Source organism: Rhinoraja longicauda, chromosome 12, assembly GCF_053455715.1.
Source record: "Rhinoraja longicauda isolate Sanriku21f chromosome 12, sRhiLon1.1, whole genome shotgun sequence".
Classification (NCBI taxonomy): domain Eukaryota; kingdom Metazoa; phylum Chordata; class Chondrichthyes; order Rajiformes; family Arhynchobatidae; genus Rhinoraja; species Rhinoraja longicauda.
The window spans coordinates 44,841,670-44,858,920 of NC_135964.1; the positions used below are offsets into that span (position 1 = coordinate 44,841,670).

At 47.7% G+C, this 17,251-nt stretch overlaps 1 protein-coding gene across 1 annotated transcript in view; it reads right to left on the reverse strand.

Annotated features, from left to right (window-relative positions):
- Window positions 1–255: 255 nt before the first annotated feature.
- LOC144598592 (calmodulin regulator protein PCP4-like) overlaps window positions 256–17,251 on the reverse strand; it is a 110,423-nt gene continuing 93,427 nt past the window's right edge. The window contains exons 2-3 of the mRNA XM_078408778.1: window positions 10,075–10,126; window positions 256–592 (exon numbers count right to left, since the gene is read on the reverse strand). Of these exons, the coding sequence (XP_078264904.1) occupies window positions 459–592; window positions 10,075–10,126 (186 nt within the window). The 3' untranslated portion in view covers window positions 256–458. The remainder of the gene's footprint in view (window positions 593–10,074; window positions 10,127–17,251) is intronic.

Genomic DNA, 17,251 nt, shown 5'->3' on the forward strand with positions numbered 1-17,251 from the left:
CACCGCCATTCAATATGATCATGGCTGATCATCCAAAATCAGTACCCCGTTCCTGCTTTTTCCCCATATCCCTTGATTCCTTTAGGCCTAAGGGCTAAATCTAACTCTCTCTTGAAAACATCCAGTGAATTGGCCTCCATTGCCTTCTGTGGCTACTGAGTTGCTCTGAAAGGGTCTTACTGTACAGCATGTATACATGTATTCGATGCGCCAGCTGGAGAAGGCTGGAGAAAGAAGTTCATCATGGGAAATACATTGGGTACAATACTGATTTTATTAATGTGTGAATAGGTTACAGGGGAATGACTAAGGGGAGTATTACAGAGGCCATTTGGGGGGATTATTATATTCAATACACACAGAGACCGCAGAGTGTTTGTGACTGCATGCACCCACAGGAGAAAGCGTTGAGGGAGTTGTCTGTTTGTGTGCCACCTTCACAGCACCCAACGGAGAGCCTAAGAAGGATCCTGTTTCTTCTTCTGAAATTTTCTGAACTGACTCTGTATAGCGACAGCAGCCTTCTCCGTCTCAGGAGCATCCAGGTCAATGTCAAACTCCTCGGCGTCCTCCTTCGAAGCTCTGGCCGCATCTACGAGAAGGAAAGACTGGAAGGTCAGCTCTGGCTGAATGTCGCCATTTTGTGCAGTCCCGCCCCTCCCTCCCTCACTCACCTCCTGAGGTACCTCGTCCCCTCGAGCTACCGAGTCACAATGACATTCCCCCCCCTCTCCTCCCCCCTCTATGTTTTGTTTACTTCAGTTTTAGTTTAGTTTAGTTTAGTTTAGTTTAGGTTAGTTTAGGTTAGTTTAGTTTTAGTTTTAGTTTAGTTTAGTTTAGTTTAGTTTAGTTTAGTTTAGGTTAGTTTTGTTTAGTTTTAGTTTAGTTTTAGTTTTAGTTTTAGTTTTAGTTTTAGTTTTAGTTTTAGTTTTAGTTTTAGGTTTAGGTTTAGTTTTAGTTTTAGTTTTAGTTTTAGGTTTAGTTTAGTTTAGTTTAGTTTAGTTTAGTTTAGTTTAGTTTAGTTTAAGTTTAGCTTTGAGATACAGCGCAAAAACATGTGGGACTCCGGCCCACCAAGTCCGCGCCAACCAACAATCACCGATGCGGAGGAATGAACTGTAGATGCTGGTTGACACCGAAGGTAGACACAAAATGCCAGAGTAGCTCAGCGGGACAGGCTGCATCTCTGGATGGAAGGAATGGGTGACGTTTCAGGTCAAGGCCTCCCCAACCACTAGTTCCATGTTATCCTTCTGAAGTATGGAAACAAAGTGGCTAATTTTCACACAGCAAGATGTTATAAGCAGCAGATAATCTGTTTTTAGGTATGCTGAGTTAGATTTTGACCTGTGCATCAGATGCAGTTTTTATGCACTTTAGCTTAGTTTATTTAAGTGTAGTTTCATTTCATTTTATTTCGCTTCATTTAGCTTAGTTTAGTTTAGTGATACAGCGTGGAAACATATGATGAGCGTTTGACAGCGCTGGGCCTGTACTCGCTGGAGTTTAGAAGAATGAGGGGGGACCTCATTGAAACGTGCAGAATAGTGAAAGGCTCGGATAGCGTGGATGTGGAGAGGATGCTTCCACCAGTGGGAGAGTCTAGGACTAAACGTCATAGCCTCAGAAGTAAAGGATGTTCTTTTCGCAAGGAGATGAGGAGGAATTTCTTTAGTCAGAGAGTGGTGAGTCTGTGGAATTCTTTGCCACAGAAGGCTGTAGAGGCCACGTCTGTGGATATATTTAAGATAGATTCTTGATTAGAATGGTTGTCAGAGGTTATGGGGAGAAGGCAGGAGGATGAGGTCAGGAGGGAGAGATAGATCAGCCATGATTGAATGGCGGAGTAGATTTGATGGGCCGAATGGCCTAATTCTGCTCATATCACCTATGATCTTATGAACAGGCCGTTCGGCCCAATTCGGTAGGAAAGGAAGTGGAGCGATATAGTGAGAGTTGATTAGATGGGAAAGGGAGATAATGATTGGGTGGCAGAGGAAGTGTAAGAAAATAACTGCAGATGAAGGTATTTATTTCACAAAATGCTGGAATAACACAGCAGGTCAGGCAGCATCTCAGGAGAGAAGGAATGGGTGACGTTTCGGGTCGAGACCCTTCTTCAGACTGGGTGGGAGAGGAAGGGTCACTGATTGGAAGGAGTGGGGTGGGGACAGAGTCAGTATTTGGGGAGGGCGAGGACGAAGATAAGGAATAGGATCAGGATCGGGCAATTTAGTCCCTGGAGTTTGCTCTGTAATTCAATAAAATCAAGGTTGTTTTTCTACCTCAATATCATTATTTTCTGCCCTTATCCCAGAAATTAATTGACCGATTTTGAATGAACTCAATGACTGAGCCTCTGCTAACCTCCAGGGCTGAGAATTTAAACGATACTCTTCCCTCTGAAGAGGTTTCTCATTATTTCAGGCCTCAATAGCCTACCTCCCTCCCCCCTCCCCCATTTTGAGAGTCTGACCCCCAGAGGGTGGTGGGGAAGAGGGAAGGAGGGAGGGGGGACAGGGGACAGGGGGAAGAGTGGTGGGGGGGGGGGGGCAGAAGGAAGAGAGGGGAGGAGAGATGAGGAGGGAGAGGGGGTGGGGGAAAGGGGGAAGTGGAGGGGGAGGAGAGTGGTGGAGGGAGGGGAGAGAGGGTGGGGGAGGGGGGTGGAGAGGAGGACAGTGGTGGGGGAGGGGGAGAGGGGAAGGGGGTGGGGGAAAGGGGAGAGGACAGGAGGGGGATGTGGTGGAGGAGAGGGGGAGGGGAGAGGAGAGGGGTTGGGGGGAGGGGGGAGGGAAAATCAAACAGTTCTGGGTAGGCAGCAACCATGGTGTTTGGCTCTGTATTTCTGCATCTCCAGACTCAAATCTAAGGTAAGCAATTCTGTAAATCTTTAAGAACTGCTGGATAAGCTGCCTGCAGAGAAAAGTAGAAAATAATAGGAAGTAGATTATTCAGCCCCTTGAGCTTGCTCTCCCATCCATTAAATCATGGCTGACACCTAATTTCAATGCACATCCCTGATCTCCCTGCGGGCCTCAATATAGAGCATGCTTTAGAGGCATAGAGTCTTACAGTGTGGAAACAGGTCCTTCGGCTGACCAACATGTCCCATCTACACTGGTCCCACCCACCTGCATTTGGCCCGTATCCCTCTAAACCTGTCCTATCCATGTACCCGTCTAAATGTTTCTTAAACGCAGCAATAGTCCCTGCCTCAACTACATCCTCTGAGAGCTTTTTCCATAGACCCACCAACCTTTGTGTGGAAAAGGTTATCCCTTATTAAATCTTTCCCCTCTCATCTTAAACCGACGTCCTCTGGTTCTCGATTCCCCTACTCTGGGCAAGAGACTCTGTGCGATTACCCAATCTATTCTTCCCATGATTTTGTACACCTCTATAAGATCACCCCTGATCCTCCTGCGCTCCAAGGAATAGAGTCCCAGCCTGCCCAAGCTCTCACTATAGCTCAGGCCCTCTTGAAGTAAACCATCTCAGTAACAACAGCTCTGGAAACAACATTCGAGATTCTTTTCGAATAAGCTCACTTCAGACCCTGAGCAATGAATAAGAAAATAACTGCAGATGCTGGTACAAATCGATTTATTCACAAAAATGCTGGAGTAACTCAGCAGGTCGGGCAGCATCTCGGGAGAGAAGGAATGGGTGACGTTTCGGGTCGAGACCCTTCTTCAGACTGAGCAATGAATGCCCTGTTTGTTTTTTTGTTTAGCTTAGAGATACGGTGTGGAAACAGGCCCTTCAGCACACCGACCAGTGATCCCCGCATATTAGCAATATCCTTCACACACTAGGGACAATTCTACATTGTACCAAGCCAATTAACCTACAAACCTGTACGTCTTTGGAGTGTGGGAGGAAACCGAAGATCTCGGAGAAAACCCAAGCGGTCACGGGGAAAATGTACAAACTCCGTACAGACAAGCACCCGCAGTCGGGGACGAACCCGGGTCCCTGGCGCTGTAAGCGCTGTAAGGCAGCAACTACCGCTGCGCCACCGTGCCGCTCAATGTTTTAACCAATCCACATCTGATTCACGGACATCACCTCCGACATTGAAACACTTTATTTGCATCTGAACATGGACAGTGAATGGCTACATTAAAAAATAAGTTATTTATAGGCAGGACACACAGCCATCTAATCCATCTCCAGCCCCTGATTCGTAGTGGCAGGCACGGCTTACATCCACATCGATCGTCTTTCGAGAAGTGCTGGCTCAGCAAATGAATCGCCATGTATTGAATAATGATCAGCAGGGAGAGACTGAATTTACTGCTTTGGCTCTGGGGTGAAGGTGCTTTAACACCCTGTGACATTTATTTTTAGAGGGCTCCTAGGGGTCTATGATGGTTTTCCAATAAATAGTCTTCAAACTTTATTTTTATTTTTATTTATTTTTTAATTTTAATTTTTAGATTTTTAGAGATACAGCGCGGAAACAGGCCCTTCTGCCCACCGGGTCCGTGCCGCCCAGCGATTCCCGCACATTAACACTATCCTACACACACTAGGGACAATTTTTTAAAAAACATTTGCCCAGTCAATTAACCTACAAACCTGCACGTCTTTGGAGTGTGGGAGGAAACCGAAGATCTTGGAGATAACCCACGCAGGTCACGGGGAGAACGTACAAACTCCGTACAGACGGCGCCCGTACGCAGGATCGAACCTGAGTCTCCAGCGCTGCATTCGCTGTAAGGCAGCAACTCTACCGCTGCGCCACCGTGCCGCCCTTTTTCACTTCTGCGCTCTCTCAGCTCTGAGAATATCCGCAATATAGATTCACCTCTCCTTCACCGCCCCTCTTCAGCCTCCAGCTGCTGCAGGGAATGTACAACACAGACGTCCCTTGCCCCTTCTGCCTTCCCCTGGTGTTATAACTAGGATTTATCTTTTTCATCACCAGATCAGGGTCAATCAGGGGGGGGGGAGGCACAGTGGCGCAGCTGGTAGAGCTGCTGCCCCACAATGCCAGGTAGCAGGGTTCGCTCCTGACCCCGGGTGCTGTCTGCGTGGAGTTTGCACGTTCTCCCTGTGACCGACTTGGTTGCATGCGGGTGCTCCGGTTTCATCCCATATATCAAAACAATTTTTCGAAATATCTCAAAGACTTCTAGGTTAATTGCCCTCTGAAAAATCGCCTCTGGTTGGTTGGCATGGACTAGGCGGACGGAAGGGCCTGCTTCCATGCTGTATCTCTAAAACTAACACTGTCAATAGACAATAGGTGCAGGAGGAGGCCATTTGGACCTTCGAGCCAGCACCGCCATTCAATGTGATCATGGCTGATCATTCTCAATCAGTACCCCGTTCCTGCCTTCTCCCCATACCCCCTGACTCCGCTATCCTTAAGAGCTCTATCTAGCTCTCTCTTGAATGCATTCAGAGAATTGGCCTCCACTGCCTTCTGAGGCAGAGAATTCCACAGATTCACAACTCTCTGGACACAACTCTCTCCCAACAATATCAAATGGCCCGTCTCACTGTGTTCACTTTTGGCAATAATCTGCAGAAGTTCCGTTCCATCAAAAATTGCTTAATTCCAAGTTTTTTTGTTAAAATTAATATTAATTTCCACTCTACCAGGGGCGTACAGAATCCCGAGCATTAAATATTCATCCTTGTTGAAACAACTACTTATCAGTAATTGACTGCACTAGGTTACGTAACAAACCACGCAATGTACTTTAATCCTGCCCTGGTGTTTCTTTGATGCCAGTCCCAAAAGAAAAGTATTTGGATTCAGTGGTGGTTCAAAGAGACTTTCACTTCCATGAACATGGGTCTCTAAAATATCATGAACGGTGGATGAAACAACTAAAAATGTCTGTGGATTGCCGGCCTTTGTACAAAGGGTTGGGATTTATGGTATGGGTAAATGAGGCATAAACCAGAGCACTGAGAACACATTTGTGCTTCTCCAACTTTAGATAGTTCCTCTGCCACTCTCTTCCCCTCCCCCTTCCCAGTTCTCCCTCTATCTTCCTGTCTCCACCTCTATCCTTCCTTTGTCCCGCCCCCCCCTGACATCAGTCTGAAGAAGGGTCTCGACCCGAAACGTCACCCATTCCTTCTCTCCGGAGATGCTGCCTGTCCTGCTGAGTTACTCCAGCATTTTGTGAATAAATACCTGAGAACAAGTTTAGTCACTACAGTTTAGTTTAGTTTATTTCAGTTTAGTTGAGTTGAGTTGAGTTGAGTTGAGTTGAGTTGAGTTGAGTTGAGTTGAGTTGAGTTGAGTTGAGTTGAGTTGAGTTGAGTTTAATTTGGAGATACAACGTGAAAACAGGCCCTTTGGCCCACCGATTCTGCGCTGACCAACAAATCACACCGCACACTAGTTCTATCCTACACACTAGGGAAAAGTTACAGAAGCCAATTGACCCACACGTCGTTGGCATGTGGGCGGAAACCGCAGCACCCGGAGAAAACCCACGCAGTCCCAGAGAGAAGGTGCAAACTGCACACAGACAGCACCCATAGTCAGGATCGAATCTGGGTCTCTGGTGCTGTAAGGCAGCAACTCTACCGCCAATCTTCACTTGCAGATTTTGGCCTTGGGAGAGCATGCGGCAGAGATTTACCTGAACGATATCTCGGCTTCAAGGATTAAGTGATGAAAAGCAATTGTAAAAAGGCAGTGGAGATTGGTTTAACCTGGCATCAGTTCAGCATGGATATTATGGGCTGAAGGGCCTGTTCCTGTGCTATTCTATACCGCCTTCTAGGAAAGTTGGGATTAGTTTGCAGAGGTGTCAATAGAATGAACAGAGAGAAATTGTCTCCATTGATGGGAGGGATACGGATTGTTTCCAGTCTATGGAGAGACGGCAGGACAATGGGGTTGAGAGGGAAAGATAGATTGGCCACGATTGAAAGGCGGAGTAGACTTGATGGGGGGGCACGGTGGGGCAGCGGTAGAGTTGCTGCCTTACAGCGAAAGCAGCGCTGGAGACCCGGGTTCAATCCTGACTACGGGCGGCGTCTGTACGGAGTTTGTACGTTCTCCCCGTGACCTGCGTGGGTTTTCTCCGAGATCCTCGGTTTCCTCCCACACTCCAAAGACGTACAGGTATGTAGGTTAATTGGCTTGGTAAATGTAACAATTGTCCCTAGTGGGTGTAGGATAGTGTTAATATGCGGGGATCGCTGGTCGGCGCGGATTTGGTGGGCCGAAAGGGCCTGTTTCCGCGCTGTATCTCTAAACTAAATAGCCTAATTCTGCTGCTAGTACTTATGAACTTATGAACATTGATTGTCTCAAATTGTCTCCGTTCACGGGAGGGATATGGATTGAAAACAGTTGCATGGGGTGACATGAGGAAGATTTTCCCAAACCACTATCTACCTCATTGGTGACCCTCGGACTATCTTTGATCGGACTTTACTGACTTTACCTTGCACGCAACATTATTCCCTTATCATGTATATCTATACACTGTAAATAGCTCGATTGTGATCATGTTGTCATTCCGCTGGATGGCTAGCACGCAACAAAAGGCTTTTCACTGTACCTCGCTCGGTACACGTGGCAATAAACTAAACTGAACTAAACTTCGGGCAGTTAGTCACCACAATCTGGAATTCAAAACCTAAAGTAAGAGTGGGAGTGCTTGTAATAAGCACTTTCAAACGGAAATGTTGTATATAGACAGAAATTACACCATTAAGAGGAAATAACGTGGAAATAAGACTGACTAGACTGTCCTTGTACTGATCTAGATCTGGTTCATTGGATTGAATTGGCCTCTTCCGGAGTCTTAGCGATCTTCTGAATCTATCTGACAAGGACTGATGTCAAAATAGGAATGGTGATCTTGCTGGGCTGAATACCAAAACCCAGTAAGAAGACAGACACAAAAAAAGCTGGAGTAATCTCGACTGAAACGTCACCCATTCCTTCTCTCCAGAGATGCTGCTTGTCCCGCTGAGTTACTCCAGCTTTTTGTGTCTATCTTCAGTTTAAACCAGCAACTGCAGTTCCTTAGGTAGACACAAAAATGCTGGAGTAACTCAGCGGGTCAGGCAGCATCTCGAGAGAGAGAAGGAATGGGTGACGTTTCGGATCGAGACCCTTCTTCAGACTTCTTTCACCATTCCTTCTCTCCCGAGATGCTGCCTGACCCGCTGAGTTACTCCAGCATTTTGTGTCTCCCTTCGATTTTAACCAGCGTCTGCAGTTTTTTTTTCCCTACACGCCTGCAGTTCCTTCTTACCCATTAAGAAGACAATGCCGTCAAGAGAGAAGTAGCTGGGGGGGGGGAAAAGATTAACTTTCAGCTGAGGGTTTGATTAGATCGAGCATCTTCTGCTCTTTAATGAAGGCAATGACTAGTTAAGTGGATGGAGTTAAGTCTCGATAAGCATGAGGTTTCCCCCACATTGGAACAGGAAAGGGATATTAGTGGAATAACAAGGGAAGGAACAGGAGAGTCCAGGGACAACATTGTGTTGAGGAGCATCTGTGCAACGTAGACCAGCTGTGTTGCAGTCTTCTGCTTGGGTGCCCAGTGCTCGGTTCCAGCTGGAAGCTGTGGGCTCCTTGTTGAACTGCCAGCAAGAGAGAAACAGGAATATTGTGCCCTGAAACCCATGGTAACTATGACGATTCAGTCCGGATGGAGGCGGCGACTGCAACCGGCCTTCATGGCCAGCTGCAGTTGGGACTGCGAAATGGCACTAAAACATGGCGACCATTGCACATAGAATATTGCGCACAATATCTGAGGAAGGATGTCGTGCTGGCTCTGGAGATTGCCCAGAGGAGGTTTACAAGAATGATCCCAGGAATGAGTAGGTCAACATATGATGAGCTTTCGACGGCACTGGGCCTGTACTCGCTGGAGTTTAGAAAGATGAGGGGGGACCTGTTTGAAACTTACCGAATAGTGAAAGGCTTGGCGACTCTTGCATATAGACTCAGTGAGGCTGTTCCGATGCATTACGGGCTCAACCAGGGGTTGTAGTTAAGTACGCCAATAATCTTGCTGATCTGTATGCTGGCGTGATATACCCTTCATCACCACCAGCAACGCAATCATGCTAACTCTCATTACCTTCAGCTGGCAGTCATTAAAACACTTCTAGATTTGTCGTGTCTTTGACTAATAACAAACTCCATTATCTTCGTTTCATCCACCATGTGGATCATAAACAAATTAGATGTTGTCGGGGGTGGAGAGTAATAGTTCTTGCATTTCAACATGAAGAAACTCCTGTCCTGAAATCATGTGGAATTCATTGCCACAGACAGCTGCGGAAGCCAAATCATCGGGTATTTTTCAGGTGCGAGATTCTTGATTTGTAAGGGTGTCAGCGGTTATGGGGCGAAGGCAGGAGAATGGGGTTGAGAGGGAAAGATAGATCAACCACCATTGAATAGCGCAGTAGGCTTGATGGGCCGAATGGCCTAATGCTACTCCTATAACATAAACTTATGAATCTGTGGAATTCTCTGCCTCAGAAGGCAGTGGAGGCCAATTCTCTGAATGCATTCAAGTGAGAGCTAGATAGAGCTCTTAAGGATAGCGGAGTCAGGGGGTATGGGGAGAAGGCAGGAATGGGGTACTGATTGAGAATGATCAGCCATGATCACATTGAATGGCGGTGCTGGCTCGAAGGGCCGAATGGCCTCCTCCTGCACCTATTGTCTATTGTCTATAACATAAGACCTCTCAGCTTCCCTCGCGTCCCTCCCCTGTTGTGTAAGGGTGGTACGGCGGCACAGCGGTAGAGCAGCTACCCCACAGCGCCACCACATCGCCAGAGCCCCGTGTTCGATCCTGACTACAGGTGCTGTATGTGCTGGGTTTGCATGTTCTCCCTGTGACCACGTGGTTTTTCTCCGGGTGCTCCGGTTTCCTCCCACACTCCAACGGCGTGCAGGTATGTAGGTTAATTGGTGAGTGCAAATTGCCCCATGCGTGTAAGACAGAAATAGTATGGGTAATCGTTTGTAGGCGCAGTCTCGGTGGGACGAAGGTCCTGTTTTCACGCTGTATCTCTAAACTAAACTAAAAACTAAAGGGGAAGTTAAAAATAGATATTTACCTTTACCATCTGATGCCTTCTCTTTTCCATACTTTGCTCCAGTGTTTTTTCTCTTTAAAACAAAAGAAACCAAATGTTATGAATTGTTATGCGGCCTCTACATGCACAGATTCACCGCGAGCACTGGAGTGTCCTCATCGTTGTTGTTGTTGTTGTCTTTTGCCATCCATGGCATCCAATGGGAGGGAACGATATGGCACTCACCGCCTCCCCAGTCCCCCTCTCATCTCATCCCCAAAAGCCGAAGCAAAGGTTAGCGTGCAGCACCACCAAGATAGCACACCAACGTGCTTCGAAGGCTTAGATGTCCCCAGCAACTCTCATCGACTCCTACAGATGTGCCGTAGAAAGCATTTTATCGGAACGCATCACAGCCTGGTTTGGGAACAGCTCGATCCAAGACCGCAAGGAATTGCGGAGAATTGTGGACGCAGCCCGGACCATCACGCAAACCAACCTCCCTCCAGTGCCATAGTGAGGCCCACCGGAAATTGGAGGAACAGCACCTCATATTTCGCCTGGTCAGCTTGCAGCCCAGTGGTATGAACATCGACTTCTCCCACTTTAGACAGTTCCTCTGTCCCTCTCTTCCCCTCCCCCTTCCCAGATCTCCCTCTATCTTCCTGTCTCCACCTATATCCTTCCTTTGTCCCGCCCCCCTGACATCAGTCTGAAGAAGGGTCTCGACCCGAAACGTCACCCATTCCTTCTCTCCTGAGATGCTGCCTGACCTGCTGAGTTACTCCAGCATTTTGTGAATAAATCCCTTCCATTGATACCTCAGTTTATACCTCACCCTGCCTCGGCAAGGCTACCAGCAGAATCAAAGACGAACTGCACTCCGGCCACTCCCTCTTCTCCCCTCTCCCATCAGGCTAAAGGTACAGAAGTGTGAAAACCCACACCTCCAGATTCGGTTTCTTCCCAGCTGTTATCAGGCAACTGAATCATTATATCAACATCTAGTGAGCAGTCATGAACTACTACCTACTTAATAGGAGACCCTCTGATCAGGCTTTACTGGACTTTATCTTGTACTAAACGCAGTGGCGTAGCTAATGGGGGAGCAACCGCTCATCTTCAGCATATTTTTGAAAAGTGGCGCCGCTGGCCCGGCCTCCCCTCGCTGCTGGCCCTGACTCGCCTTGCCGATGGGCTCGCCTCGCTGCCTAGCGCGAGGCCCGTTGATGTTGAGAGGGGATGGGGTGTGGGGGAGGGGGGCAGGGGAGGGGTTGGGGTCAGAGAGGTGGAATAAGGGGGGTGGGGGTGGGAGGGGGGTGGGAGGGGGAGGAGAGGAGGGGGAGTGGAGGTGGGGGGAAAGGTGGGGAGGGGAGGATGGGAGGGGGGTGGGGGAGGGGGGAGGGGGAAAGGAGGGGGAGTGGAGGTGGGGGGGAAAGGTGGGGAGGGGAAGGTGGGAGTAGGGGGGGAAGGGGAGAGCGGAGTAGGGGGTAGGCGGGAGTGGGAGGGGGCGGGAGTCGGGGGGAAATGGTGGAGGGGTGTAGGAGGGGAGTCGGGAGTGGGGGTAGAGTGGGAGTGGGGGGGATGGGGGTGTCGGTGGGGGGAGGGTAGTGGGGGGGGTGGGGGTAGTGGGGAGGAGTGGGGGGGGGACATGGACTGTTGTGATTTGCTGTTGAAGACCACCGAAAAGTGGCATTACGCGCCATATTATGAGTTTAGAATTGTTTGGTATGTGTCATGGCACCTTTTTTTTAATGTGCTCGCTCCCCCTAACCTTGGAACCTGGCTACGCCACTGACTAAACGTTATTCACGTTATTCCCTTTATCAGGTATCTGTACACTGTGGATGGCTTGATCGCAATCATGTATTGTCTTTCCGATGACAGGTTAGCACGCACCAAAAGCTTTTCGCTGTACCTCGCTCAGCACACATGACGATCAACTAGATAAACTCAAACTCACCCAACAACAAGAAGGTTGTTTACTTCCAGTCACGAATGGAAGTGGGTTGGGGGGAAATATTTGAATCCTGGTACATATGGGGGTTCAGTCTGGATGGAAGCGATGGCTGCAACAGGCCTTTATGGCCAGCTGTGGTTGGGACAGTGGAACGGCGCTAAAACATGGCGACTATTACACGGAGAATTTTGGGGACTAGATCTGAGGAAGGATGTGCTGGCTCTGGAGAGGGTCCAGAGGAGGTTTACAAGAATGATCCCAGGGATGAGTGGGCTAACATATGATGAGGGTTTGACAGCTCGGGGCCTGCACTCGCTGGAGTTTAGGAAGGATGAGGGGGGGGGCCTCATTGAAACTTACCGAATAGCGAAAGGCTTGGATAGAGTGGATGTGGAGAGGATGTTTCCACCAGTGGGAGAGTCTAGGACCAGACGTCATAGCCACAGAATTAAAGGACGTTCCTTGGGGAAGGAGATGAGGAGGAATTTCTTTAGTCAGAAGGTGGTGAATCTGTGGAATTCTTCACCACAGAAGGCTGTGGAGGCCAAAGCAGTGGATATTTTTAAGGCAGAGATAGATAGATTCTTGATTAGTACGGGTGTCAGGGGTTATGGGGAGAAGGCAGGAGAATGCGGTTAGGTTGGAGAGATAGATCAGCCATGATTGAATGGTGGAGTAGACTTGAGGGGGCCGAATGGCCTAATTCTGCTCCTATCGCATGACCTTCTGACTCAGTGGGATGTTTCTATACATTATGTCCTTAACTGGGGGAATTGTGCTTATGTATGGCAAGAATCTTACTGATCTGTATGCAAAAAAAACAACTCAGTACCTTGGTACAGGTGATAATAAAGGAACCATTGAACCACTGTGCGCCCTTGAAGTCCACTATTAATAGTGGAGACCGTTTGTACGTTTTTCATGCTGCAATCACGCCCTCCCATCAGTGGTTTCAGCGGAGCGTGTAATTATAAGGTGACAATTCTGCAGAAAGTTGTTTCCTTTCTGTTTTTGATCATCACGCACTGAAAGTTGCCGGAGTCGGTTTGCATCTACAAGCCAGCTGTCAGGGATGTTTTGTCATTTTCTTGTTACTCCCCCCACGCAGTACATTGTTAGACGGTATGTGTTGTCACTGAGACCTTAACCTTTAATAAAGTTCACTGCGGAGTGTATTTGCATCGTGCACACAGTGGCACATTATACTGCAACTGATGCAGTAAAGCATGCAGGTACAGCAGGCAGTGAAGAAAGCAGGTGGCATGTTGGCCTTCATTGCGAGAGGATTTGAGTATGGGAGCAAGGAGATCCTACTGCAGTTGTACAAGGCCCTGGTGAGACCGCATCTGGAGGATTGAAGGACATTCTTGCTATTGAGGAAGTGCAGCGTAGGTTCACCAGGTTAATTCCCGGGATGGCGGGACTGACATATGATGAAAGAATGGATCGGCTGGGCTTATATTCACTGGAATTTAGAAGAATGAGAGGGAATCTTATATAAACATATTTCAAATTCTTAAGGGATTGGACAGGCTAGATGCAGGAAAAGTGTTCCCCATGTTGGGGTAGTCCAGAACCAGGGGTCACAGTTTTAAGAATAAGGGGTAGGCTATTTAGGACTAAGATTAGGAAAAACCTTTTCACCCTGAGAGTTTTGAATCTGTGGCATTCTCTGCCACATAAGGCAGTGGTGGCCAGTTCACTGGATATTTTCAAGAGAGTTAGATATAGTTCTTAGGGCTAACAGGATCAAGGGATATGGGGAGAAAGCAGGAACGGGGTACTGATTTTGGATGATCAGCCATGATCATATTGAATAGCGGTGCTGGCTCGAAGGGCTGAATGGCCTACTCCGGCACCTACTTTCTATGTTTCTATGATGCCTGGCATTTACATTGGTAAAATATCTGGCCAATGGTGAAGACTTGGAAACAGAATATGAACGTTCTGCTTCAACAATCATTTGAATGTCTGTGGCAACGACTAGCTCTCTTTGCTTCCATATCCTCCAAACAACAACTGTTCCACAGTTAATGCATTGGTCTTTCTGCCATTAAAGTACCGTCGCCATTAAAGTACCAACTACCACCAAATGCCTCAGATGCCATATCCCACTCAGTTGCTTTCTGTGGAAGCATAACCCATTGACCAGGAGAGGAACCAAAGGCAAGGGTCAAGGCAAGAGGCAAAAATCATGCTGTCCCCCTGACAGATAATAAGCTTCCAAGCAAGGGGGTTGAGTATAAGAGGAGGGAGAAATCAGGGAGAAGCTATTTTAGTATGTGTAGGAAAGAACTGCAGATGCTGGTTTAAGACTGATCAGTCCGAAGAAGGGTCTCGACCCGAAACATCACCCATTCTTTCTCTCCAGAGATGATGCCTGTCCCGCTGAGTTACTCCAGCATTTTGTGTCTATCTTCGATTAGAAGCCATTTTAGGCCGGGATGATACAACTTGAAGTGGCTGATCCGAGGGCATTTACCTTTTAGTTTAATTTTGTGGTCAGTGCCCTTGGAAAGGGGCGTCTTGCTTAACCTGGCAATGGCCCATTGTTGGCTGTGGAAAATCAACCTTACTGGCCTTGATTTGTTCTTTTCATACCTTTCGTTCTTTTGTTCTTTGCACCTTTTCACACCTCTAGTTTCCCTTTCCCCTGGCTCCCAGTCTGATGAAGGGTCTCGACCCGAAACGTCACCTATTCCTTTTCTCCAGAGACGCTGCCTGTCCCGCTCAGTTACTCCAGCATTTCATGTCTATCGTCGGTGTGAACTAGCATCTGCAGTTCCTTTCTGCACACTGTGAGGTAAGGAGTTCCAGGAATTAGATCTGGTGACAATGAAAGAATGGTGACGCATATCCAAAGCCAGATGTGGATGAGGGCCTGATGGTGTTCTTGTGCAGCTGTTACCCATGTCCTTTGTTTAGGTTTACTTTAGAGATACAGCGCTGAAACAGGCCCACAGCATCGACCAACAATGCCCGCACATTAACACAACTAGGGACAGTTTTACATTTATACCAAGCCAATTAACCTACAAACCTGTACATCTTTGGAGCATGGGAAGAAACCGAAGATATCGGAGAAAACCGTAACGGTCACGGGGAGAACGTACAAACTCCGTACAGGCAAGCACCCCTAGCCAGGATCGATCCTGGGTCTCTGCCGCTGTGAGGCAGTAGCTCCACCATTGCGCCACTGTGCAACTTGTGAGCTGTTAGCAATAGACTTCCGGCATTTGGAAGATACTGCAGAGTGGCCTTTGTGATTAACTGCAGTGCATTTTGTAGATGCTACCTGCAGTGCACCAGTGATGAAGGGAAGGTTTTACGGTGATCAATAAACTTCTTTTGTCTGGGATGCTGTTGAATTTATTTAACTGTCATGCGAGCTGTGTTCATCCTTCAGGTGGACATTGTTGAAGTATTTCTTCTCTGTCGCACGCCTATGCTTTGTCGATGACAGGAAGGCTTTGAAGAATCAGGAACCTGGAATTAACTTGCTAATCTGCAGTTTCATACCCGAGAAAATTATGTGTTTCACGCACGGAGCCCATAATTTAAAAATCCACTTGAGAGTTGTTTTTGGGTGCTGCAGTCAGCAAAGGGGTTACGAAGAGAATTCTATCCTGGTTGGGAAAGGAGGAACAGTTTGTGATTGAGGTAAGCATGCGTGGAATGTGAACTGAACAGTTGCAATGACCTGCAAAGATCTTTCTCTCCTTTCGAGATACCTTATCCTAAAATAGAATCGAGCACACTGCAGAACGAAATGACTTCCAAACACCACAGCGGGTAGATAGGTTCACGGGAACAATATGTTCTGCTTCGGTGAACTACAGTTGTGCGATAGAATCCATTATCTTCTAGATTTACCAGTATGGGGAACTTCCCGCTAAGAAGTAAAAAGGAATTGACAGAGGTAGTTAATTGGAGTGAGATTTTCTTGACAAAGAGCACAACACAAAAGTGCTGGATTAACTCAGCGGGTCAGGCGGCATCTGGAGGGAATGGACCGGCAGGGTTTCGGGTCTGGACTCTATTTCAGACACCATGATTTGGTGTATAACATCATGAGAGGAATAGAGCAGGTAGATGCACAGAGGACTAGAGACATAGGTTCAAGGTGATGGGGGAAAGATTTAATACGAATCTGAGGGGTAACATTTTCACACAAAGGGTGGTGGGTGTATGGAACTAGCTGCCGGAGGAGGTAGTTGAGGCTGACTATCCCAACGTTTAAGAAACAGTTAGACAGGTACATGGATGGGACAGGTTTGGAGGGATATGGTAGGCAGGTGGGACGAGTGTAGCTGGGACACGTTGGCCGGTGTGGGCAAGTTGGGCTGAAGGGCCTATTTCCACACTGTGTCACTATGTGACTCTATGACAGGGTCCGCAGGGTTTAGCAAAGGGTCAGTGCCACATTGACATCACGGACTCAGGATTTCACAAAGACCCTGAAGAGAGCTGATGTAGATTGCTCGCTCGCTTAAACCAAGCTGCAGAGACTGTCTGTACAATGCCCTGGTTATCATTTATCCCACAAATGAAATATCCGAAACAGATAGTTTAGAGTTTAGAGAAACAGTGCAGAAACAGGACCTTCAGCCTGCCGAGTCCACACCGACTAGCGATCCCCACATACTTGCAGCCCAGTGGTATGAACATCGACTTCTCCAACTTTAGATAGTTCCTCTGTCCCTCTCTTCCCCTCCCCCTTCCCAGATCTCCCTCTATCTCCCTGTCTCCACCTATATCCTTCCTTTGTCCCGCCCCCCTGACATCAGTCTGAAGAAGGGTCTCGACCTGAAACGTCACCCATTCCTTCTCTCCTGAGATGCTGCCTGACCTGCTGAGTTACTCCGGAATTTTGTGAATAAACACCTTCGATTTGTACCAGCATCTGCAGTTATTTTCTTATACTAGCACTATCCTACACACTCCAGATAATTTACCATTTTTACCGAAGCCGATCAACCTACAAACCTGTTACCTCTTTGGAGTGTGGGAGGAAACCGGAGCTCCTGGAGAAAACCCACGTGGTCAAGGGGAGAAGGTACAAATTCCGTACGGACAGCACCCGTAGTCAGGATCGAACCTGGGTCTCTGGCGCTATAAGACATCAACTCTACCGCTGAGCCACCGTGGCCACCCAAAGTACAGAGTGGTCATTAATTTCTGTTTGTGGGAGTTCACTGTGTGCAAATGGTCCCATTCATTCATCTATGGTAGTGACCATATGTCAAAGGAATTTAATTT